At 36.3% G+C, this 27,194-nt stretch overlaps 1 protein-coding gene across 1 annotated transcript in view; it reads left to right on the top strand.

Moving 5' to 3' along the window:
• Positions 1-27,194, top strand: part of CDH8 (cadherin 8) — a 475,466-nt gene that overhangs the window by 242,348 nt on the left and 205,924 nt on the right. The window contains exons 4-5 of the mRNA XM_027842077.1: positions 17,297-17,464; positions 26,347-26,534. Of these exons, the coding sequence (XP_027697878.1) occupies positions 17,297-17,464; positions 26,347-26,534 (356 nt within the window). The remainder of the gene's footprint in view (positions 1-17,296; positions 17,465-26,346; positions 26,535-27,194) is intronic.

Below are 27,194 nucleotides of genomic sequence, written 5' to 3'. Positions count from 1 at the left end.
GACTCAAGTATGTACGTCAGGTTAGTACTTTACTACTTGTCATTTTCATGTCTAAATTATATATATATAATACACACATACACATATATGTGTGTATGTATATGTGTGCATATATATAAAACTAAAAAAATTTCTTAGATAAAAATTATATACAGAAGTGTAGGTATGATTGTAGTAAGAAAGTTTTAAGGAATTTAGTATCATTAATAGTAGCTAGAGTATCTGTCACTATATGTTAATGGTGGGAAGGAGTTTTAAAACATCCCTTAGATCTTTTCAGATTTTCTTTTCTTTTGTTTTTTTTTCTCGTTTTCTTTTCTTTCTTTTTTTACTTTTCCTCCCTTCACTTCCTCTCCCATCCCTTCCCTTCACTTCCCTTCTCCTCCCATTTTCATCACGAAGTAGAACTTCTCCCCTTGGTTGCAGCACAGGAAATAAACTTGTTTCCAATGATACTACTGCCACATTTTATTCTGGTTGCTTTGCCATTGGCTATGATTTTATGACTGGAGACACCAAGCTGGAAGGTGAATAATACAAGCCCAGTGACAGGCGCTGCTGGTACATGCAATAGGGCACAGTGCAATCCACTGATATATTAATCTTCAAGCCCTCTGAGAGTCTAGGGGCAAGAACTCACACAAATTTGGAATTGTTTCTCTCCTCCGTGCCGATTTCCCCACTGTAGTGTCACTGGTTCTCCATGGAGACAAATTGAAATCAGGACTAATGTGTCACAGAGAAGCACCCTCAGGAATCAAGAGTTCACTGAAGGGTTTTAGCTCATCTGGAGCAGAGTACCATGTGAAGACTTCTTTCTTCCTTCCCAAGTTATTGGGAACTTAAATCTCTCTAGGACCCAGAATTTTATATATAAATATATACATATACATATACATATATATATATTTCTTGGAAAGAACTGATATTGATCGAATATAGACTGAAGCATGCTATTTTTCACTTTCCTTTTTTTCTTTATTTGAGTCTTCTTGTACAAAATGACTAATATGGAAATGTTTTACATAGTTGCACATGTATAACTTGTATGACGGTCAACAGAAAGTTTCACAGTAAAGTACTATTTATGGACTGATTTTGGTGAAAGGGCTTTCCGTTGAGAGGTACTTTGTAGAGTGGAACAAGCATTTGGATTAATGACAGAACTTAGGTTTGAGTTTGTGCTCTACCAGTTAACTACAGAACATGTGACTGGGGACAGAGCAAGTCACTTTAACTTTTTGAAACTGTGCAATGGCTTAATTAATATACTTGCACTACTTATCTCTAAGGCTGGTTTGGGGAAAATGCCTTTTGCCTTTAAATTTTTTTTTAAATATGGCATTATCATAATAATCAGTATGACCCTCAGATTCCTCGTCTGAAAAATGGGGCTACTAATGCTATTGCTATTTACTTTACATAGTTATTTATGAGAAACCCTTTGTGAATTGTAAACCAGTATATTAATATGAACTGGTGATAAAAACATCAAAGATTTTTTTTTTTGATTCATAGAAGAGAGCAGAAGGAAGTTTAGTAGGCATCACAGACATATGGTCCAGTGTTGAAACTACTATATTTCATTTGGAATATGTTTTAAAAAACAAGCTTACATAGTGGAAATTCACAGTTTCATATGTAGCTCTGCTTTTCTGTTCTATGTATGGGGAAATGTTCATACATGCTGATGTTTAAAACAAATTCAAATAAATTTAAAAGGAAAGCAAAAGGAATAATAAAAGAGGAAATTTAAAAAGAGAAATGGGGGTTAGTATTGAAAGAGACTTTTGACTCTAGCTTTTTAACTCACCCTAATGTTATTAATATAATTAGGTCATAGTACTATTGTTCTCTGAACTCCTATTTATGTTGAGCTCTTCATTGTAATAATTCCAGTTGATTGAGGATTTCCTGTGCTTTTACTTGGGGTGAAGAATATTCATCTTAATTCTGAATGGGAATAATTACAGATTTTCATTGCCGCAGGAATCACCAGTTTAAGAAGCATCCATTGGTTATTGTACAGTCACGTATGGATAATTTAAGACATGGACCTTTGCAAAATAATTTTGGAAAGGGGACTTATAAATAAATGCAAGGCAAAATATTAACAGACACACAGAATGTCAATTTGGAAAGGACTATAGAACATAAAATGTTTGAATATCTTATGTAAGAATTGGGATAGATCTTGGAGATTATCTAACATAAACTTCTCATTTTTATAGAGGAGGAAATTGAAAACCAGAGAGGGAAGGCAACTTTACTCTCTCATATAGCTAATTTGTAGTTAAACTAACTCCAGCATACAATTTGATTCAACCAAAAACATATGATAGATGTTGAAGTTGCTTTTATTGCTTTGACATTGTATAATGGTATATTTTTCTTAGCAATTGAATGATCAGAAATTGGATTCTATGGATTCATAATTTTATAAAATGTGTAAATGTGTAAAAAGAAAAAAAGAGCCCTAAAAGGCATTGGTCAGACTCGTTATATTTTGTCTTATAAGGAAAAAAAAAAGAAAAGGTAAAAGTGAAAGGGGAATTGCACTCCTACACCTCAAAATGTATTATAAAGTAGCAATTATCAAAATCATTTGGTACTGGTTAAAACATAGAAAAATAGGTCAATAGACTAGACTAGAGTAAGAAGAATTGGAAGTAATCGAACTCAATAACAAACTGAAAACATAAGTAACCTGGGAATGAAATCTTGATTTGGCAAGAATTTTTGGGAAAAGTGGAAAGTATTTTGGCACAATTAGGTTTACATTAACATCTTACACCATATCCTATAATAATTAAAATGTATGTTGCCTAAATAGTAAGTGTAATATTATAAAAATAGATATTTGAAGAGAAGCAAATCATAGACTTAACATATGCAGGGATATAGGCCAAATTGTTAACCAAACAAGTGTCAGTGACAATCATTGGCAATTATAAAAGACTGACTAGATAATTTTGATTATACAAAATCAAAAATATTTTTACAAAAACAAAATTAACACCAGAAAAGAAGAGGTTGACTGGGGAAAAATGTACCAAGTATCTCTGATAAGGCTCTGATATACAAGGAATTTGGATAACTGACAAATATATAAAACCAAAAGGAGGAACTAACAAGTCTCAAAAGAATTTCAGATTATTAACAACCATAGGAAAGAAAGTTATACATAACTAATAATAAGAGAAATGCAGATGAAAACATTCCCGAGGCTTCATCTGACACCCAGCATATTGACAAAGATGATTAAAAGGCAGGAATTGTTGATGTTGGAGGAACGGTAAAAGGAAAACCACACTAATGCATTCTTGAGAGAGCATTCAGAATAAGCCAAGCCATTCTGAAAAGCAATTTAGAATTATGCAAAGAAAATTATTAAAACGCCCATGCTCTTTGAACCAGAGATTCCATGACTAAAATATATCCCAATGATATCAACAACAACAACAATCTCCAATATATTTATAGCAGATTTTTTTTTTCTGGCAGAAAAGACCTAGAAACAAAGTAGATGCCAGTCTATTGGGGAATGCCTAAATATATTTTGTCTTGTGTACATAATGGAATTTTGTAATTGAGAACTGGCTAAACAGATTATTTTATATGACTATAAGAGAATAGTATTGAACCATAGCAAATTATGAAGGCAATGTTTTCATAAAAACAAAGCAAAACAAAACATGAAAAGTCTTACAGAATTGGTGCAGAGTATAGTAAGCAGATCCAGGAAAACAACATATGCAACAAAATCATCATAAAAATGAATTTTGAAAGCATTAAGGATTCTGATCATCAAATAATCAACCATAATTCCAGATGACCAATAATAAAACAAAGCTACCAACCTCCTGGCAGAGAGATGATGAACTAAATATGCAGAATGAAACACATATTTTTTGGACATGAAACTTTGTGAGAATGCCTATGACTATTTATTTTCTTCTGTTTTGTTTTTCTAGGGAAGGAGGTTGGGAGGCAGGGAAAAAATACTTCTTAACTTCAAAAGTGATACAATAATAATAAATACTAAAATGAATTTTTTTGAAAAAGAACATCACTATGTGATGAACATGATAAATACGGAGAAGCTTAAAAAGACTTACATTAACTGCTATAAAGTGAAGTAAGCAGAACCAGGAAGACAATATATACAAAGACTATAGCAATTTAAATGAATACAACAGCAACAACAACAACAACTGAATATTCGAAATTTATAACAACCAACCTTGGTCCCAAAGAAGAGAAATAAAGAGCCAATTCTGTCCATTTCTTTGTAGCTGTAGGGTGCCGTGTGTATGTAATATTACATTTAATGTTAGACTTTTACTGACAATTTGGTTAGATAAGAGGATTTTTTTTCCTTCCTCCTCTTTTTTTATTCTGTATTTTAAGGGATGCCTCTCTGGAAAGGACAAGAGGGGGCTATAGAGGACAATGGAATTAATGAACAAGGAAAATATTTAGGTATTTTTAAAAATAAAGTAAAAGTTTGAAGGATCTCTAGACCTCATTTCAACTTTCAGTTCCATGATGGGAAAAGTAGTCTCCCAAATAGTTGGTCTGACTCATTAACTTGAACTTTTATTGATAAAAGTGTATTGTTTTGCAAGTATCATAAAATTGCTGCTGATCTACCACTGCAAGTCAGTCTTCTTGGACTGTTTTCCAGTAGTGTAGAAGGAATATGCTGAGCCATCCACAACCTCTGTCCAAGTTCTACTAATAACTGGTCATTGGTATTCTTTCAGCTATATGATCACTATCTCCCCATAGCACAGGGTAAGCTGTGATGGGCCCCCACTGAACTGGAAAAGCTGACTTCAGATTCATTCACAAGATTCGTAAACCAGTTGAGCTCATCAGTCACAGGGATTAGGTCAACAACTGTGCTTTGAAACTATGGGGGATTTTAGGGCTAACATAGCAGGTGGTTTTATAACTAGGATAATATACTCAACAAGTCTTATTCCAAAGAGAAGCCTAGCACAGCATTTTACATCAACTGCAATCTCTGAACAGCACAATCTCAGAGACCCAAGAAGAGTGAATTACAGTAATCAGCCTTTGAAATAACAAAAGAGTTAATCAACATCTTCATATCTTTCACATGGAGCCACAGGCCTCAATCTGGAGAGATCATGAAAATCAGAAAAAGAAGCCTTCTTGAGGAATACAAAATAACCTCTCAAAAGATAATGCCAAAGACAATGGAATGGGAAAAAATACAAATTTTAAAATTTGGAGATGACAAAATTGGATTATAATCAGAAGTAATCCCCAGAGGATGACTCATGCTGAACAGATGTTCAAAACTGGTAAGAACTTTGGTGCTAGAAGGATTTAATTTCATAAACTTCTGCACCAGGAAAATCTGCATTTGATTGGGAGAAAATAAGAGCTAAAAATATCTCTTTAAAATAGGAGAGAGAATCAAACTGATCTGTGTATCATCAGCAGGGAACTGAATTCCGGAATGATAACCGTACGACAGATTCATTGGTTTAGTAGTGGAAAACAAATTCTGGAATTGATGATTTAAATCAAGACTGGTCTGTTTTGATTATGTGAGCTTTTCAGATGAACTGAAGAATCACTACCCCTCACGTTTGTTGTTGTTCACCTAACCTTGTTGTTAAAATGTGGCAATTCATATTCCTGTCTCAACAACCTGAAAAAAAGTGAACATAATTGAATCTGTTTGGATGAAAGGAGGTCTTCTTCCGTAGTCCAGGATCTTATGTCTAAAAATCAAGTCTGAGTTTGTCATAGAATAGAGAATGTTAGAAATACTAAGTATCTTAGGAATCATCTGTTTCCTTTTTTATTTTAATTTAATTTTTTTTAGCTGAATAAACTGTGGGCATACAAGAAGTGTCTTATGTAAGATCATGCATTTAGATGGCCAGAGGGATAGTAGTACAACTTATTTTATGTTTCTAAATCTAGAATTTAGGCTGCTAGGTATTAAAGTGAATAGAGCAATGGGCCTGAAGTCAGTAAGACTTGAGTTCAAATTCTGCCACAAATACTTATTAGCTGTGTGAAGTTAGGCAAATCATTTAATCTCTCATAGCCTCAGTTTCCTCCTCTGTGAAATGGGGATAATAATAGCACCTACCTCTGAGACTTGTGAGGATAAAATAACATAACATTTGTGAAGAGCATGGCAAACCTTAAAATAACTATAATATAATATAATATAATAAGATAAATACAATAATTATTATCAGTTATTATTCTCATTTGTGTGGTTGAACCAAGAGGGGAAGACTCATAGAATTAAACAATGTTAGAGTTGGAAGAAACATAGAACCTAGGATTGTAGAGCTATAAGGAAACCTAGAATACAGAATTCAGAATATGAGTACTATAAGAGACCTGGAATAATTTCTAGTCTTATTCCCTCATTTTGCCAAAGAGGAAGGTGGGATGGTGCAAACAGCTAGACTTTCCTAACATGGCAGCCCTGAAAAGTCAGGATGCCTGAGACTTAAGCCTGAGGAGGGTTTTGGACTTAGAACTAAGACTGTGCTCTATGGGAATTGAACTAAACTATGAATCTAGTCCTCTAGAAAGAAGTTGGATACCAGAGATGTGGAGACAGAATCAGCAAGACTTGTCAACTGATTGAATATGGGGGAAGGAGAAAGAGTTGAGTTATCATGACTCCCAGCAATTCTCATGAAAATTTTAGGTTGTGAACCTGGGAGGCTGGAAGGATAGTGCTACTCTGGACAGATATGAAAACGTTAGTAGGAGAGGGGAGCTTAGTAGGAAAACTAATGTGCTACACTTTGGACATGTTGAGTTTGAGACACTTGTTGGACTTTCAGGGGGTGAATTCCCACAGACATTAGGTAATACAGGGCTGGAGCTCAGGAGGGAAATGAAAGCTTGATGTATATTTAGTAGTTATCCACAAAGAAATTATAATCAAATGCATGCATAGTAGTTTTATTTCTTCTTTTTTTATTATTATTTTGAAATTGGTAAACATCAACACACATGAGTATTTCCTCATACAAAAAATAGAAAAATAATGATTATGTAAACTCTGTGAATCTCTATTATGTACATATTATTTTAAGTGATGTGTATATTAAATATAATTAGGTAGTTTTTTAACACTGTCAAGCTTATCTATTTCTTCTTACGTGTATTTTTAAAATGTTTCATTGAATTTTTTTTTTTGGTGGTAGGAATTATCATTATCAATTTTCTTCTTACTCTCCCCAAAACTCTCCTTCCAAAAAAGTAAAGGTTCTTTTAACAAATAATTATAGTTAAAAAATTCATATTAAAAGTGTCTTCACATGTTTTTCTCATTCTCCACCTCTAGTCCATCACATCCTTGCAAAGAAGGATGGAAACATGATTCATCATAAGTTTTCTGGAATGAAGATTGGAAATTGTATGGATTAGAGCTCTTATGACTTTCCCAGTTGTTTTCCTTTTCAATGTAGTCACTGTAAATTTTTTCTCCTGGTCTTACCCATTGCACTCTGTATCACTTCATGTAACAATTCTCAGGATTTTACAGAGCTATAGTATTCCATTATAATGTTATGCATTTAGACATTCCTCAATTTTTGGGCAGCTACACAGCTTCTAGTTCTGTGTTACAATGATGATGATGTTGATGATGAAGTGCTGCTATGAATATTTATGTTCATATGAGTTCTTTTCCTTCCTTAGATAAAGTAGCAAAGTTTCCAAAACTTATTTGGCTTACCTCTTCCTTTAAAAAAAAATTATTCAATACCACCCTGGAAATCTACTTTCTTTAATCTTTTAACAGATTTCTTGAAATTTGTATCACTTGAGGCTATGCCTCCCCTGTGTTGCCCCTCTGGATTTTTCCAGCACCCCCTGGGTTCTGGGGATACTGGGGACAGTATCACCCGCTTTGGGAACCTATGGAGTAGTGGTATCTCAGGATCAAAGAATATTCACCATTTAGGGACTTTATGGTATCTTTAGAGATCAAAAAGATAGGCTATTGAGGGGAAAAAATAAGAGAAGATAGTCCAAGAAAGGACACTGGAGAATACTCTAAGCATAAGAAGTGTGAGCTATATGATGATTCTCCAAAGAACAGTGAAGTAGAATTACACAGGTAGGAGAAGAATCAGGAGATAATATTTTTGAGAAAGCTGAAGAATTGAGTGAATATTCAAGGAGTAATGAGCAGTGGCAAAAGGTTTTCCCATAAGATATCTACACTTTTCCAAACACAACCACTCATGAAGCTTTATATAAACTTGTTTATTTTCCAGGAGAAATTGAAATCCAATGTGGTAGCCAAATAGTGAGCTAGATCTCCTGATTAGTAGTATCCTGGTGAGTCAGGAGAAATTTCTGGACTTAAGAAATAGTAATAACTAATTCATCCTAATACATTATAAGCCCAGAATAGCAGCACCCTCACAATAAGCCCTCCATGCTCATAAAGAGGAGCATAAAATGTGATGTAAAGAACATTGCACTTAGTGTTAGAAGACCTGCACTCCAGCTCTGGTCCTACCATTTACAAACTGTGCAACATTGGGGAAGTGGTTTTCCCTCTATGGGGATCAACTTCCTCATTTATTAAATGAAGCAGTTGGAATAGATGACCTCTGAATGTTTTCTAACTTTTCATTTATGATCTTATAAGTGGTTAATAAACATTTATTAAGCACTTACTACATGCCAAGAGCCAAGCTAAGTGCTGGGGATACAAAGAAAGGAAAAAAAAAACATCCCCTGCCTATAAGGTGCTTACATTCTAATGGAGAAGGGAACATATGTCAATCAGTACACAAAAGATATACAGTGAGTAGATTGGAGGTAGCCTTAGAGATGAAGACAGTAGAGTTGGTAGAGATCAAGGGACACTTCTGGGAGGAGGTCATGAGTGAACCGTTTTAAAGGAAGCCAAGTATTCTGAGAGTTGGGGATGATGAGGTAGAAAATTTCCAGGCCTGGTGAGGAAAGGGAGTAACTAATGGAAGGTCATGGAGATGGAAGAAGGAAAATTTTGTGTAATGAACATTGAGGAGGTTAGTATGTACCATAGGACCATAGTGTTTTTGGAGAGGAGTAAGTTAAAAGACCGGATCCTAGGTGTAATGGGGTAGACATTGGAGTTTATTGAGGGGGATGGTTATCTGGTTAGAATCATGCTTTTGGAAAGTCACTCTGGCACCTATGTGGATGATGGATTGCAATGGGGAGAGATGAGGCAGGGGAACCAAGTAGGAGATGATTTTTAATAGCCTACTTGAGAGATGACAAGACCCTGAATTATGGTGATAGATGTATAAATGAAGAGAAGAGGGTATATAAAAGAGATAGTGTAAAGAAAGCAAATGCAAAATTTGACAACTGCTTGACTACATCAGGCAATCAAGAGAGAGGAGTTGAAGATAGATAAAGCATGTATTAAGTATTTTCTATGTTTCTGGCACTGTTCTAAGTACTGGAGATACAAATATAAAAAAAAAAGACAGTTCCTGCCCTCCAGGAGGTTAGATTCTAATGGAGGAAAATGTCATATAAAGAAGGCCTGCAGAGCAAACACCTTCACAGCACCAAATTGTCCAGGTAGCAGAAAAGATACCTGGAGGCTTGTTTCTGAGCAAGAAAAAGAGAAAGTTCAACTGTTACAGCCCAGTGTTCCAGGGGCAGAAGCCAAGTTTCTGGGAGACAGGAATGGCACCGTGGTTTTGAGCTTGGGTGACTAGAAGGATAGTGAACTCCTCAGTGGTTATAGGGAGTTTTGGAAGAAAGGTAGGTTTTCAGAGAAAGTGAGTTCTCTTGTAGACAGGTTGAGTTTGAGGTGTCTATTAGACTTTCAGCTCAAAATGTGCACTGGAAAGTTATTGATATGGGAGGAGAACTCAGGAGAGAAACTAAAGATAGATAAAAAGATCTGGGAATCATTTGCATAGATATGATAATTAAACACATGGGAGTTAATGAGATCACTCAAAGAGGTTATACAGAGCCTCTGGCTATATCCACTGTTAGTGGATGTGAAAAGGGTGACTATCCACATTTTTTTAAGATTGTAAAGGAATATTTACATCAAAGGCATAATCATAAATATATACATTTAAACCCCCAAGATATGAGAGGCATAATCCTCCCCTATAGCACCTCATACTTTGGGAAAGAAGAATTTTAGATTCATAGTTGAACTCAGTGCCCATAGAGCACACAATCCCAGATCCAAGTTCAAATCTCCCCTTGGGTTCAAGTTCTAGGCTTCCATGATTGACTGCCTGGTTGCAACATCCAGCCTGCACCTGAAACTGAGAAGGAAAAACAATGCAGAATGAAAACATAAATCCCCAGGCCAAGGGAAACCTTGGAGCCAAAAGGTAAGAGAGAGAAAGGAAGTCCTTTCTCTCTTACTGGTTCAGTTCACAGCTCTTGCACTGTGGATAAACTGGGGTCTTTTCACTCTGGATGCAGTAGGAAAGAGAAAGCAGGAAAAAAAGAGTAGTAAAACAGTTGCACTCCCCCTTTTGGATACAGAGAGAGAGAGAGAGAAAGAATGGTCAGAAAGATAGAAGTATAACCTAGACAGAGGAATTCATGAAAACCTGGAAAGAGGATGCTTGAAATCTGGAGAAGAGAGTGGTCAACAGTATCAAATGCTTCAGAGAGCATTTTCTTAATACTTCATACGTTAGTGACTAAGGTTGTGAAATAAAAGAAATTCCTTCATTGTCTAAGTTTTTCTCTGATTGAAATTTGGGCACAAGAAGTCACTAATTTTATTCAATATATTATACATATGATTTAATATGTATTAAGAGAGGATTGGTAACTGAAGAGAAACTATATATTTCTTATAGTTCTAACTCATTAATTCATTCTCCAAGCATTTATTGTACACCTACTAGTATGTGTCAGAAACTGGTCTACTAGGCTACTAGGACAATACAAAAATAAAAAATTGAAACAATTTTATTTTTCCTCAAGGAACTTATATTTAACTTGTAGGAAGTCACACATAAAATAACAAGAAAATACAAAATAAATGTAATGTTAATATAAAGCAGTTTGAAGGGAAGAAGAGGCCTAGTATAGGATAGGGCCCTCAAGATGATCCATGAAGAAAGCTAGAGATGCTAAGAAGCAGAGATTACAGAGAAAGAGCATTTCAACATGGGCTACAGCCTGTATGAAGACTTCAGGCAAGAGATAAAATGATAAGTTTGGATAACAGCACATAGGACATTTTGGCTAAAGCACAGAATGCGTGAGGAAGAGGAACATCAAATCAGTCTGGAAATATGGGTTGGAGCTAGATTGCAAAGGGCTTTTCATGCCAATGAAAGGCGTTTGCATTTTATTGTAGCGCACATAGAGAACCATTGGTGCTTTTGACCTGTGCTTTGAGAATATCAGCAATATTCTACCCTGGGGTGTACAGGATGTTCAGGGAAAACTAGCACCTCTGGTGTGAGGGCTTATTGAGCCCTTATCAGGGCTGCTCATCCACTTTTGATGTCCAACTGGCACTCAACTCTCACATGCAGCTCCAAGAAGCTGTAGCATACTCAGTGGCCACACTCTGGTAAACAATCTTGGCACATGGGCTAAACCAGGTTGAGGTTAATCAATGGTGAGTTAGAGGCTGTCTACCCAAGCACGCGAAGATTTCCTACAGTGGAATGGATGGATAAGAACAATTCGTTCCAACAGCCATGAAAGTGGCTACAGTAGGTGGTGTGGAGTGCTTAGAGCTCAGTCAGACATCGAAAACACCAAGGCCAATCATTGTATCCCAGGCCATCAATAGTCATCTTGAGATGTCAATGATTCTGGAAGAGAGAGTGAAGCTAACGACTTTGTGCAACTCTACCTCAGGTAAATTCGATTTACACATGAGTCCAAGATATCACCCCATGATGTCATCAGTCCTCCATGAAAATGAAGGACAAACAATATTCTACACTCATTAATTCATGAAATCTAGTTCTATAGCTGCCATTTACCAGCTCAGTGGCCTTGGACAAGTCCATTCTAGGCATGGGGCTTAAGGCATCTCATCCCTAAAAGGTAAGGGTTAGCCTAGGTAATCGTGTTTTAGAAATATATTCTATAATGGTTTGGTGAGCTTTGGCAGGAAAGTAAAATTCTCAAGTGCAGCCAAACCAGATTCGAATGTAATTGAGAAATTTTAACAAAGTAAAAATATAATGCAGCCTACATGATGTTAATGTGTTGTTTTCTAAGTCAATATACTAGGCAGCTAGATGATTCAGTAGATAAAGCACAGGGCCCTCCAGAAGACTGAGTTTAAATATGGCCTCAGAGTTACTAGCTGTGTGACCTTGGGCAAGTCACTTAACCTCTGTTTGTCTTAATCCACTGGAGAAGGAAATGACAAACCACTCCAGTATCTTTGCCTAGAAAATCCATGGACAGTATTGTCTATGAGGTCATCAAGAGTCAGACATGACTAAATGACTGAAATATGCAGCCCTTGAGTTCAACTTGGACTAACAAAGACCTGGGTTTGAATCCTCCTCCAGATACTAACTTACTGTGTGTATCTACACAGGTAAAACATCAGTTTTCTCATGTGTACTACAATAAGGATGTTGGACTTGATGACTTTTAAGGTCGCTTGATGACTTTTAAGATCATAGCTCTAAACCTATGATCCCATGACTCTTTATATTCTTTATTTCTATGGCTTATTGACTGAAGTCTTTATTTAACTTATCATGCCAGGTCTTATAAGCTAAGGAACCCTCTCATTTTCGAGACTGTGAGGTCCCTAACCTTTCTGACTGAGTCAAATAAATCAAGCCCTGATCTAAAATTTACATTACTTTCAACTACTCAGCTACTCATAATGGTATTCAAAAATAGTTAATAGAAATATAGGGCTTCAAATCTTCCGAGATGATGCTGTGAATAAGATTATATAGGACACAAGGTAACTACATAACCATGGAGGAACCCTGCAAACCACAAGTGATGAATGTCTGAGGTGACCTAAGGGCCTTTGAGAGCGTGCCTTGCCCTAACCTGGGCCTTAGAACATGGTGTGAGCTAGTTTCCCTTAGGACACTATCTAATTTTCACTTACATCAGTGGCAGCTCTGTGTCAGTCTTTAGCATTGATAGCATAACTTTGCAAGGTCGTGCTTGGTTAGAGTAAAAAGACCTAAAATAGATGAATGATAGTTTTCCCATAGGAAATAGTGCAAGAAAGAAGCAATTTTCTAACCCCACCTTCTGAAAGTCTGACCCTGAAGATAAAGTAATCACACACACACACACATACAAATGTGTATGTGTGTGTATTTTCTAAAGCACTCCTGCCATCTGGACATCTTTATAATTTATATGCTAATTAAGACATTTTCTTACTAAAACACTTCTTAGTTGTCTAACATACCTTCCCATCTCTTCATTTACTTGCCTCTTCTTTCTTCCCTTTCTCTCCCTCCTCCCCCACTTTCTCTTTCCTCTCCCCCTTTTCCTTATCTTTCCTTTCTTTTCATTTTTTCTATTTCACTCTCTCTTATTGGTTCTCCTTCCTTACCCACTCCTCTCCTGGAAGACTTGTGTTTGAATATTACCTTTGACACTTATTAGCTGTGTAAGCCTAGGCAAGTTTTTATCTTTTCTTGCTTCAGTTTCCTCATCAGTAAAATGAAAGGGTCGGATTTGATGACCTCTAAGGTTTCTTCAAGTTCTAAATTTTTAATCCCATTATTCTTCCTTTTCTCTCTACTCCCTCCTCTTTCCTTCCCATTCCTTCCCTTCTTTTCTTCCCTCTCTGATTTTATCCAATCTGCCTTTCTTCCCCTTTCCCTTCCCCTTCTATCATCTTTCCTCCCCCTACTTTGCTTCCTTTTTCTCTTTCTTTTTTTCCTTTTAAATAAAGGGGAAAGCTAATAGAGATATAATGATGTGGGTAGGATCCATAGAGTTACAGTGTAATATGATTACTTTTTGAAACAACCTACTGAATCCAAGCATATTATTGAGTTATAGCAAATGTTTCCAAATAAGCAATGTCCTCCAGTTGAGTGCTCTCTGAATGGGAATCCCTGAAAGAAAAGTAGTCTCTATGTCTAATAAAGAGCCCTAGAGCTTTGAGCTTTCTTTCAAAAGCCCACTGCCCGGGTGGATTAGATTTCCCTTGGCGCTCTGACAACTCAAATGATTCGCTAACATGAACTCCTTGCACTCTTTTTACAGACAGATGATTTCATTAAAACATATGGTTCAAAAAACAGGATTACAATAAAAAAATAGTCACAGAGAAAGTGTCACATTTTCCAATTGGGTTTAACATTTATAGAATTGCTGGGGGGATGAAGAGAATGTTGTCTTTCCCCTAGATGAAAGAAAATGTGCTGATTTAAAAAGGAAGTTCAGTGTGATGGAAAGAGAACAGGACTTTTAATGTCAAAGAACCAAGGTTGAAAACTGATTCTGCTTCTAACTATATATGTGACACAGAGTAACTCATTAATCCTCTCTGCACCTTAATTATTAAAGATGTAAAATAAATTGTGAGATGATTTCTATGCCCTTCCCAGTTTAAAATCATTCAATAGTGGAAAAAAATACTGACTTATGGAGTCAGAAGACATGTCTTCCACATTTAGGGTTAATTATGTTCCTTTGCTCTGAGATTATTCTCCTCACTTCCTTTCACACTGATCAGTTAGTACCCTCAGTGTTTAGCTCCATTTCCAAACTAAGAGGTTGTGAGTAGGTGGGGTTGGGGTGAGTAGTATTATTGATCATGAGGCCACGCTACCATGCTTCTTGTTGTGATTTTCAATTATTATAAATTATTTACCCAGATTAATTAGCTAAGGTGGCCTGGTAAGCATAGTTTGTATAAGCCATTCCTCTAATAGTCCATGACATACTCTCCCACAAGTATATTCAAATTCCATAGATTTTGCAGCTGAAGTTTAGAGAACACCTGTGACAAAAGGGTAGCATAATACCTCCTGGAAGTAATTTTATTGGTGGCTTTATTCCCCTTGGGTATAGTGCATTTTTTTCTGCTGGGCTTGAATCCTCTTGAACCTTGAGACTTGAATCAGCTTTCCATATTTAATCTAGTCTTTCATAGAATTATTATGCAGACACTCTCACCAGCCACTGCTGTCCTGGAGAGTGCTACTAGGATCTCAGTGAAAAAGTCCAAATGCTCTGCTGCTCTGAAATTCACTAGCTCCTCCTTTGGTTAAGAGAAAGGGGAACATACCCAGACTTAAGGCTCAGATGCTCTCTTCTCTCAACTAATGATACCTTCTCAGGGGTATCTCTATTTCATCTCCTCCACCAGATGTCTGAATCTCTTGGACCTGAATTGACTCAATATTTTATAGATGATCCATAGGGCATGACCAAGTTTCTTCAACTAACCTGAACATTCTTCCTGCTCTTCAAGTATGAGGTCATTTCAATTTATCAAGGGAGCATCTACACTTATTTAAAGTTTATATTGATTGATTCAATAGCAAAATGTTCTCACTTCATTAAAATACAAAGGTTTAGTATCTTGATACTTATTTTACACTGGGCGGAGTGATTTGAATGATTTATTCAATGGTCTGCACCCTTATTTACATAACTTTGAGAGGAAGCATGATATAGTATATAAAATGCTTGAGATGGAATCAGGAACATCTGGATTTGAATTTCAGATGCTTATTAACAGTGTGATCCTGGAAAGGCCAAAACTTCTCTTAGCCTCAGTATATTCCCTTGTAAAATGGGGATGATAATAAACCTACACATGAGTTAATTTATGTGAAATCCTTTGCAGACCTTAGAAGGGAGGAAATAATTATTTATATAGTACCTACTATGTGTCAGACATCATGCTAAGAACTTTCATAAATATTATCTCATTTGATCCTTACAATAACCCTGCAAGGGAGTTTCTGTTTTTAACCCCATTGCACAGTTGAAGAAATTGAAGGAAACAGAGGTTTAATGACTTTCTCAGAGTCATGCCACTAATAAAGTGCTTGATACTGAATTAGAACTTGGGTCTTTCTAACATTCTATCCACTGCATTACCATCTACCTTGAAGTGCTATAAAATATTAACCACTACCATTACTGTTGTTATTGTTATCACTATTATGTAATTTATCTCTGAGCCCCATTTTTCTAATCTCTAATTTGTGTTTAATACTACTTTTATAATCTACCTTCGAGGTAAAGTGCTTTGCAAACTTTAGAGTGTTGTATAAATATAAAATTATATGTGAGCTGTTCATCATCATAATTTCATTTTTATCTTCTTGTTCAACAAATTTTAAAGACAAACACTACTGAGGAAAGTTATCTTGGTATTAATATTTGACACAATGTTAGCTAGACTATTTATTGCACAGGTGTTTAATATAATTTGTAATTGAACATAAGTATTGGGCTATAAGCTCAACTTTTGAATGCTGCCTGAAAGTATCTTTGGGAAAACTCCAGTAGCAGGCAAAATGATATGTACCTGTCTTTTCTCCACATGATTGGATTTCTTCTCTATATTTTAAAGCTTTAAAAATTATGTTTAGCTTGGTTATTATGAGTATATGCTATGGTGAGATTATTATTATCATCATCAATTATTATGTCATTTAATACTGTCATTTTCTTGTAGCTTCAAATTTGTATTTGTTATGTACATCCCTTTAATATATTTATGGGTTTTATAATAATTTATCTTTGATACCAAAGCTCTTAGCTATTTGTATATTTATGTCCTTTTGCAAAAGAATTCAGATATGTAATAGATGTTAGGATTCATTTGCTAGTAATTTTTCCCACAGAACAATTGTATGAATATGATGGTACTATGATTTACGTTTTAATTTGGAGAAAAGAAAATCTAGATTATGTGTTAGTTTATATATTTCTCAAGTTCTTCCTTAGGTAATTCTTGTGATCATGGCAACAATATTGAATAACAAGTTATAAACAGCTTTTCAGTAGACAAATTACTCTCCTCACAATAACTTGGTAAAGAAAGCAATTTGAGTATTATTATCAGCCTCATTTTACAGATAATGAAACTGAGGTCCAAATGAATGACTTAATTTGTCTAAGACTGTACAGCTAATAAATCACAGAAAAGTTTTGTGAACCCAGGTGTCCGGACTCCAAATTCTGTATTTTTTTTCCTATTCTATAGTCTTCTGATATAACTTAAGCTTTAAAAAGGACATAATCAGTATGTAGGCCCATTTTCTAATTTTGTCTCTGGCTTAATATGCCACTTTTTTTTCTTTTGTAGCAATTATTAAAACAGCTCTTCCCAACATGGACAGAGAAGCAAAGGAGGAATACTTGGTGGTCATCCAAGCCAAAGACATGGGTGGGCATTCAGGAGGCTTGTCTGGGACCACAACTCTCACCGTTACACTTACTGATGTCAACGACAATCCTCCCAAGTTTGCCCAGAGTAAGTGACAACTATTTTTGGTTGGGATCTATTTCTGAACTTCCATTTGTATTTTATGGTTCATTGAGGTTAAAATTGGACAAGAGTTACATACATGTTAGACCTTACAAAATCTTAATACTTTATACATTAGTGACTAAGGTTGTGAAATAAAAGAAATTCCTTCTCTCTGATTCAAACTTGGGCACAAAAAGTCAACAATTATATTTAATATATTATGCTTATGAATTAATATATTAATAAATTATGACTTCAAACCTAAATACAGTAAAATCCCACAGATTCAATAGTTAAATCTCAAGAAAACTTAAGCTGTAGGAAACAAGTTACAAACTCAGAAGCAAGGGAGAAAGGATTTTTGCTAATTAAAAAAAATAGCTATCATAAAATCCATGCCCTTCAAGAAAAAGGGTCTAGAGCCCCCATCAAGACACCACACTAGAGACTATTAACTAAAAATTATGTGTAAATTAAGGAAAGTGGTTTCTAAAAGCTTGATTATTTTACTTTTAAAACAGTAGCGTATGTTTTGAGTAAGGGAGATGTAGGGAAGTTTTGCTAGTGGATGACTCGATGATATCAATAAAAACTGGGAATTAACAGCAAAGAAGAGGAAAATCACAGAAGCGTGACAGTCATTTTGCATAAGGACAGATATCTCAGTTGTCTCCAAAGCCATTCATGTGCACACAGAACAATCACTGGTGTTCTTAATGTTAATTTTAATTCATCAACAAATAATGTCCAGTGTCTTTGCTCAACTAAAATCCTTTTCTGATGCCTCATTGTGGCAAATAGGTGACACTGGATTTCCCTGGGCTTTGGAAATGGAGTAAATGCTTTGCATTTTCTGTAAATGCTTTGTATTTCAGATACAGGCCCATCAGTGGACTGTCCTATGTCCTTTGTCTGAGAACCAGGTCAATTCGGAGTGGTTCTTCAACAAAGATTTTAGCCACAGAGATTATAATTACCTGGCCACTAAAAAACAAACAAACAAACAAACACAGACACACACAGACACACACACACAAAACACCTCATTAACCCAATTCCTAAGGGATTAATATGTTGTGATCTTCATCAATATTCACATAGTTGAAATCACAGCTCCTTGTTGTATCAACTATATTTAAGAAGGCAAGAAAATCTGATAATGATATCACAACAAGTATTTTCTTTTTAAATGATTTCTTTTTTAACTGAATGACTTCAGTTACCTGGGAAATGCATTTATGTGGAATTAATCAATGATAACACATAAATTATATGATATTATAACAGTTAATAGGTCCCATTTGGAATATATATATATATGTGTGTATATATATATATATATGTGTATATATATATGTGTGTGTGTGTGTGTATATATATATATATATATATATACATGTCTACTTATGTGTGTGTAATGTTCCTACTTCAGTAATTTTAATACTATAATATCCCAGAATCCTAAAAGAGTTAATAGGGATACTAGAGATGCCTATTTTAGCACAAGGAGAAATATAGAGGGGCGCTTGCAGTTTTTGCCTTTCATATCTCTAGTAAATGACTCTTTCCTTAAGTCCTCAGAGTTTGGTTTTAGAGTATGAAAGAAGAAAGTAGTCTACCACAATGGTAGGAGCACTAGAAGACCAATCAGAAAATCTAGTCTTGAGGATCAGTTCTGCCAAAGCCGCGTGGCTTTGAGCGATTGACAGCTTTTCAGTCTTGTTCTGTCCTCTACAAAAAGTTCTGATAAAATGATTTTCAAGTTCCCTTCCAACTCAAAGACTGAGTCTCTGGTCCTCTCTTCATGAAGTTTTGGAATACTATTTGATTCCCCGAGAGAAAAACCTGCCTGCCTGCCAAGGCAGCCAAAAGCCTTTCTGTGCAGGAGAGTAGCTAGGCTGATATTTCTACGCCAGTCCTCTTTTCTTTATGAAAGGTAGAGAATCTGACTGAATATGTAATAAAGTAGATGCAGATTCAGAGAATCCTGGAGCTCAAATGGACCTTGAAGGTCCTCTAGACTACAGGTGTCAAATATATGGCCTACCCTAGCAATGATCCCAAGTAGCTTGAACCAGGTAAATATTTAACAAGGTGAATAAAATACAATAAAACATAGATAACATCATATTTTAAAACCACATCAACATATGCCCTACAGGGATCTTTAAATATGGATTAATTTCTATTTGAGTTTGACAACATTGCTTTAGACCATCTTTGATCCTAGGTGGTGAGCCCCTCTGGAACATCCCTGATGATTAACCATCCAGTCACTGCTTGAAGACTTCTAGGTCAAGTATACATAAAGAAATACAAACAGATATTTGAGGCACACCAGCAACCATGATTTAAGCATCATGGAAATGCTTCAGGATGCTTTATTACATAGTGCAGGCGAGGTTAGGCAATAATATAATATAGATGCCTAACTTTAGGCAGGTGCAAGTGGAGATTTTTCCTTATTGATGACAGCATTTTTCAAAATTTTGATACATTTCAGTAGAAAGGCAGCTGTGGTCTAGAGGAGGGTGTGCTGGACTTTGGAATCAGAAGGCATTGGGATTGAGTTCTTACGGTATTCTCTGCTAGTTTTGTGTGACCTTGGGCAATCCATTTTACTTATAATGCCTGAGTTTTCTGGTCATTAAAATAAATATAATCCCACTCTCTGATATTTTCTCTTCCAGGAGTTATAAAGATTGGATGATATTAAATATGGTAAATGCTTTGTGAATTATATACTTTTAAGTTACTACTGAAAGTACTAGGGACATGGGGAAGGGCAGCCAAACATTTTAATAGAAATACAACATATTTTAATAGGGCAAAAAGGCATTGATAAATGATGAGTTTAATCTCAATATAGGTAACTCACTGGTATCTACATCAGATAGATTCCTGCTTCAGGATATAGTGACCAGAGTTCCTGTGGAGCTTATTCACACTGACTACAAAGGAAATATTTCAGATCGCCTGTCAGTCATTTGTCAAAAAAGAATTTATTAATGGCTTGCTATGTGCCAGGCATTGCACTAAGTTCTTGGGGGTGGGGGCAGAGAGGAGGAAATTAAAAACAAACATGGTCCCTGCCTTCAAACAGTGCCCATTCTAATGGAAGAGACATCATGAAATAATTAAGTGCATATGAAATATATACAATCTAAATAGAAGGTAATCTCTTTGAAACCAATTTTTCCTAGCCATAAATTGTGCTTGCCAGCCCCCTGGTATATAAACAGTGCAATTTCTCCTATAGAGTTTCATTTGTGCCACTCATTAAAACTAGGAATCCTGCTGGTGCTTAACTCAAGAGACACGAACCCTGGCAATGAGATGTGCAATCACTGTGCTCTTTCCTTTCCCTTCTATGGAGGGCATAGTGGGTAGTATGTTTTCTCACTTGTGAAGCCAGGGCAGGGCAGGAGTGCAATGGACTTGAGCATGTGTCTAATGACGCAGACACTTTTATGTGGAGTTTCACAGAGTAGCACATCAGTGTAATGGCAAGAGACAGCTCTTTGGGCTGAGCCTAACACACAGGGCTCTCAATAAGCATTTGCACAGTCTGCTTTTTTCCTTCTTGTTTGTCCTTGACCCTTATTGTTTGTGCACCAAGCAGCTGATGGAAAGGAAGAGTACACAAATGAACACAGATGGTACAAGAGAAAATGCAGTGGCCTGGGAGCCAGAAGATCTAGGGTTTGGTTCCCCCATTAATAACCATGTGACTTGAGCAAATCACTTCAGCTCTCAGGCCTCAGTTTTCTTACCTGTAAAATGAGAGAAGTGAACTCAAATCTGACTCAAACCATTAAGTTAACAAACATTTTATTAAATAGCTAGGCTGATTGAGGCACTGGATTAAGTGCTAGGTACCCCACTTCCGGCTCTATTTTGTTGCAATTTCTGAGAGAGAATCCCACTGAAAAACTCTTGTAAGGAGGCAGAGGAAATTTATGATTTCAGGAATATTAGGAAGACTCAACTCTGCACCACCCCAATCTCCTCCCTTTCCCCCAAACAAACACCTCCTCTCTGCTCTAGGGGGATCTTCCAGTACCTGCCTTTCGAGCCTCATTCTTTTAGCTTAACATCTTGCTCCCTTTTAAAATGCAGGTCTATGTAGAAAAGAATAACACTTTAAACATTATCAAGCATGGAAATTTTTGTATGAATGAGTTCTCAAGAAGAGAGATTAACAGGAATCAGAGGTTAAGTATGACTACTTATGACAACTCTCTCCTCTAAAGTTTTCTAGAGACTTTGGGCACATTAATTGCCCTAGATCTGTTTGCTCATCTGTTTAAAAAAAAAAAAAGGTCATTTCATAGATGGCCCTTGGCATCCACTTCACCATTAGGACTGTGGTTCTATAATGGATCACTGAAAGGGGGCTAATGGAGAAGGGAAAAAAGATACACACAAATTTGAGTTGGATAGGTCCAAACTGAAAGTATAATGACTTTACACCTTTCCCAGGATCAGTCCAATGATGGGTCTGTTCCCCCAAACACAATGAATACTGATCTATAACTGGACTTCTCATTTTCACTAAACTATTAGTATGAAATAAAAGCTCAGGTCCCTGTTTCCTAGTGCTGGCACAAAGACAGAGGAGATCCAGGAGCCTTGACTAGGTTCTTGATGGCTATCTTTATTAGAAACAATTGAATGTGTAGCACTTAAACTGACTCATGTTTCTATCATACTTTGCAATTTTAAATCTGCTTTCCTCATACCAAACACCTACCTTGAAGAGTCACTTGTACAATTAAATATTCTTCTCTTTCTTTAGCCAAGGAGGCTGGGAGTTTCAGTGACTTGCCTATGACCATAAAGCTTTGCAGTGATAAAAGCCCAGCTACTTAAGCCTAGATCTAGTTTTAAATTTAGTGAACTTTCCTGAAAATGTTTGAGCCAGAAGAGACCTTAATGATCATATTATTCATCGCTCTGATTTGATAGATGAAAAAACTGAGTCACCCATACCTACGTTTTAATAAGGAACAGAGTCTTAGGCCAAAAGAATGAGACTCAAATGGTAGATATCAAAACATCCCACTAGAGCTTAAGGAAGAATTTTTTTTGGGGGGTGAAGCATAAGGAAATGATTCATTCAAGGTTGAGCTGGAACTAGAACCCTGTTTTCCTGGATAGCTGAGTAGTGCTATTCCCAGGAAAAAGCTGCCTGCCATAGCTTCAGTGCCTGTGAAATGACTTTGTGAGGGTCATCCAGCTTCTTGAAGAAGCTTGGCCCTTTCATTAAATCATCATTCACACTAGCAAGTCACCTATGTCCATTTCAGCAGAAGGGTGAAAAGTGAAGAGATATGATTGATTACCTCTTAAACATATTTGAAGTACAGTGGCAGGGGAAGGTGGTTTGGGCCATCCCTGGGCAAAATCGTAATTTGTTTTCTGGATTCTTTCAAATCTTTCTTACCCTTGTGCTTCCTCCTCTTTATCTCTGCCCTGAATTTCTTGGGTTTCCTCTTGATACCGCTTCTACAACTTTACCTTTCTTGATAGGTTAAAACTTAGATGCTTTTTACCCATTTCTCGCAGGAATTCTCAATGTTTCCTTTTACTTGGATAAACTAATGCATGATAAGGTGTATATGAATCATGATGCAGCAGCAGGGGAAAACCAAAGCCATTTTGGGGCTATGGCGAACAAGTTCACAAGCAGAGACAGCTTTTGGCTCATTCTGGGACTGAAAGGAGATTCAAGCATAGAATAGAAAGTGGGTCTTTCAACACATATGCCTCAGAAATTACACAAAGTTTTATCAGAATGCACTGTCCAGAGTCAACTAAATGTCTAGTGTCCAAAGGGGCCTTTTAAATCCAGTAGTCAACAAAACGATCGTTAGTGATACATTCTGGATATAATGAAATGTTTGAAGACCTTGAAACTGTGTTTTTTCAGTCAAATCTGGCTAGGGAGAAGATAATAGGAAGAGAGCTCCTTTATTTAGGAAGGCACATTTTTTATTTTTTTATTTTTTTTGCCTCTGGTAAATATGTTTGCTCCCTAATTTTTATTTCTTCTGAATTTTTAGGGGATTTTTGGTGGGGGTTGGGGGAATGAATTCTTTAATGATGCCTACAATATATATTTTCAGACTGAGTACTAATAAGGGCAAATGTAAATATGGCTCGTATGGCTATTAGTTAACTTGCTCAAGATAAATGTTTGGCTTCCCCTTCAATCAAATGGCACAAACCCTAATAATGTCAAAAGACAATTATTCCTCTCTGGAAATTCAAGTAGAGAAAGAATGGAGGGGCAATGTTGATGAACCTGTTTTCAAATGAAAACCTGCTTTCAAATAGTAGACTGCCTTTGATGAATGCTTTGAGTGAGGTCTGAAGTGGAAACTTCCTCCTTTTCCACTTTCTGACATCATTTAAGGCTGCCAATGCCATTTAAGGCTCATCTAATTAGCCACCCTTCTTCCTCAGAAAATTGTTGTTTGTATTCAGTAATGGCAGATTAGGGTAAAAATCATTCCCTTTGTTAGAAGAAGTCAATATCAAATATAGTAACATTGATGCAGAGAAAAAAGGAAAATAACAGGTTCAGGAGATACCATTTGCAATACCTCTTAAAGATTTCCATAGTAGCTCTAAAAGTATCAGAATGTGTTTGCTTGATATCTGTCTTAATTAAAATCATATCTAAATGAGATTGGGTTTAATTTTAGTTGGGATACAAATTTTCTTAGAATTAGAGTCAGGGGACCACAGTGGTTGGAGTGCTGGATTTTAAATTAGGAAGCTCTAGGGAAAAATTCCCCCTCAGAAGCTTAATAGCGGCATGACCCTGGGACAAGTTCTCACATCTTAACATCTCACTTCTTTCATTTGGAAAGTTGGGATGATTATAGCACCAGCCATAGGGTTATTGTGAAGTCCAAATTTCTCTGACCCTTATGCCTGGAATAATCTCTTTTCTGCACTCCAATGAGTGATATCTCTGGCTTCCTTTAGGTCCCAACTAAAATCCCACTTTCTATAGGAAGCCTTCCCTAACCCCTCTTAATTACAGTGCTTTATGTTAATCACTTCCTATTTATCCTGTATATGGTTTTCTTTGTATATATTTGTTTGCGTGTTATTTTCCCCATTAGATTGTAAGATCCTTCAAAGTGGGCATTGCCTTTTACCTCTTTTTGTATCCCCAGCACTTAGCACAATGCCTGGAACATTTGTCATTGTTCATTCAGTCATGTCTCATTCTTTGTGACCCCAAGGGCCATGTCAATACTGTCCATGGGGTTTTGTTGGCAAAAATACTGGAGTAGTTTGCCATTTCCTTCTCCAGCCTGGCACATAATAAGTGTTTAATAGATGTTTAGTGAATTGAATTGAAATGATTTATGTGAAATGCTGTTCAAAATTTAGAGTGCTATATTATTCATCTAATAATACTATGTTACATAGAGCTTTGGGATTATACACACATACATATATACACACACACACACATATATATATACATACATGTATACATATATATGTATATGTATATGGAATTTGATTCCCACCACAATTCTATGTGGTGGGTGTCATGATTGTTCCCATTTTACAAATAAGGAAACTGAGCCTGAGAGGTTGAGTGATTTGCCAAGGGTCACACAGCTAGTAAATGTCTGAAACAGGATTCAAATTCATGTCTTCTGGACATTAAGATTAGCACTCTGTCAGCTGCACTATTCTAGATTTCTCAATTAGATCACTTATTAAGGATTTGGAAAAGATGAGTTAGACATGTCTTCTGTGTACCAATAACAGGTTCTCAATTAAAATTATTTGGAAAGAGAGAACAGCCTTTGTGTTCTTCCTCTACTCCCACTACCTACGGGACATAGTGGCATGCATTTCTGTTTTTGTGTATGTGGAGGCAGAGGGAGAAAGTGGTAGGCCAGAAGGAAAAGAATAAACTTTAAATGGACTCGAAGGGATATGAGACAAATTCCACCTTAGCAGAAACAACAACAGCAAAAAACTCGTAAGATCAAATGAAATGAGAAATACAATTAAAGAATGTCCAAGCTGAAAACAACCTCTGAGATTAACTGGTTCAGTCACCTCATTTGGCAGATGGGGAAACTAGGTCTCAGAGGAAGAAAATGACTTCCTTTAGGATATTTCTAGTCAAAGCCAGAACTGGATCTCAGGTAATACTTTGCTGAGTTTTCCTTTCTGGATGTTATAGCCCACAAGCTGGTTTTTCATAGGCATTAAGATGTCCTTGGCAAACCAATGAGCACAGTAATTCATTGTCTGAAGTAGTTATTGTATCTTTTGAAATATGAATGGGAAGACTCCTGAATCTCCACTAATTAGACAGTTTTCTACCCCACAGAAGAATAAATACACACTGTAATTGTATTCTGTCTAGAGAGGTTTGAAGGCAGGATGTGTGGTCATCAGAGCGGTGAGGACTTTAGTAACAAGAGAAATCTTTCATGTATCTGAACAGCTTGCTGGAGGGCACAGCAGAAGTTTAGTAATTGGATTTTATCAAAAATGGGCTACAAGTCTGTAAATACAAAGGTAAGTTCAAAAGTGCCTTGCAGTGTGTCACACATTGCATCTTTCTGTGTTGAAAATAGCTTAATATTTTATGTTTGGCAACACTGAACATCCCCGCAGGCAGTAGATGGGATGATATAGCAATTCAAAAGAGGAGCATTCACACAGAATCAACCAAGTATTCCCACATTATGCTGCTCTAAGTACATAGCTCGAATAAATATGGTTTGTTTATGTCTTGTATCCCATCTAACCACTCAAGGAGGTCAGGAAAGAGGGAGAAGCATGGTAGGAGAGTTGCAGCCTGATCTAATGTTCAGTGTTTTCCCCTTGTTTTTAAGGTTTGTATCACTTCTCAGTACCTGAAGATGTTGTTCTTGGCACTGCAATAGGAAGAGTCAAAGCAAATGACCAGGATATTGGTGAGAATGCCAGGTCATCTTATGACATCATCGATGGCGATGGGACAGCTCTATTTGAAATTACTTCAGATGCTCAGGCCCAAGATGGCATTATTAGGCTGAGAAAGGTAAAATATAATTAAGAATTTGAACAGATTTCATATTAAGATATTGATTGTGTTTAAAACACTTTTGTAACCTAATTTGTTAAAGGACAGAGACAGAAAGAACATTAGAGGATGACTTTGTTAGATGAAGTCTTTTTAGCACATAGGCTCCAGTCTATATAGACTTATATATCATCCTTTTATGTACTCTAACGTTTAACCTTCTTGCTTTTCCTCACACGTGCCACTACATTTCCCATCCAGATGCCTTTGCACAGCCCTGCTTTCAGCATATGTGTTTTAACCAAGGTTCATCAAATATTTATGAAATAACCATTTTGATTATAATAGTATGAGCCCATATATTAGAAAACATAACAGCTTATGGAGTGGTAGTATATTAAGAGTGTGGTTGAAACTCTGAAACATAGAGTACTTTAGAGAGAGACAGGGATTTAGAACTCACTTGGTCCAACAACCTCCTTTCACATGTAAGGAAACTGAAGCCCAAGGAACTTGTGCAAGGTCATCGAGATCATCAGTGGCAGAACCAGAACTAGGACACAGCTTTTCTGATACCCAAACCAGGTTTCTTCCACTCAAGTTTTCTCCACATTCTCTAGAGGAAGGAATCATAGAACCATCAATTTCCAGAGTTGGAAGGGATTTTTGAACCCATCT

Source organism: Vombatus ursinus, unplaced genomic scaffold (assembly GCF_900497805.2).
Source record: "Vombatus ursinus unplaced genomic scaffold, bare-nosed wombat genome assembly UNPS02014864.1, whole genome shotgun sequence".
Taxonomy (NCBI): domain Eukaryota; kingdom Metazoa; phylum Chordata; class Mammalia; order Diprotodontia; family Vombatidae; genus Vombatus; species Vombatus ursinus.
This window is presented reverse-complemented; position numbering and strand designations above follow the sequence as displayed.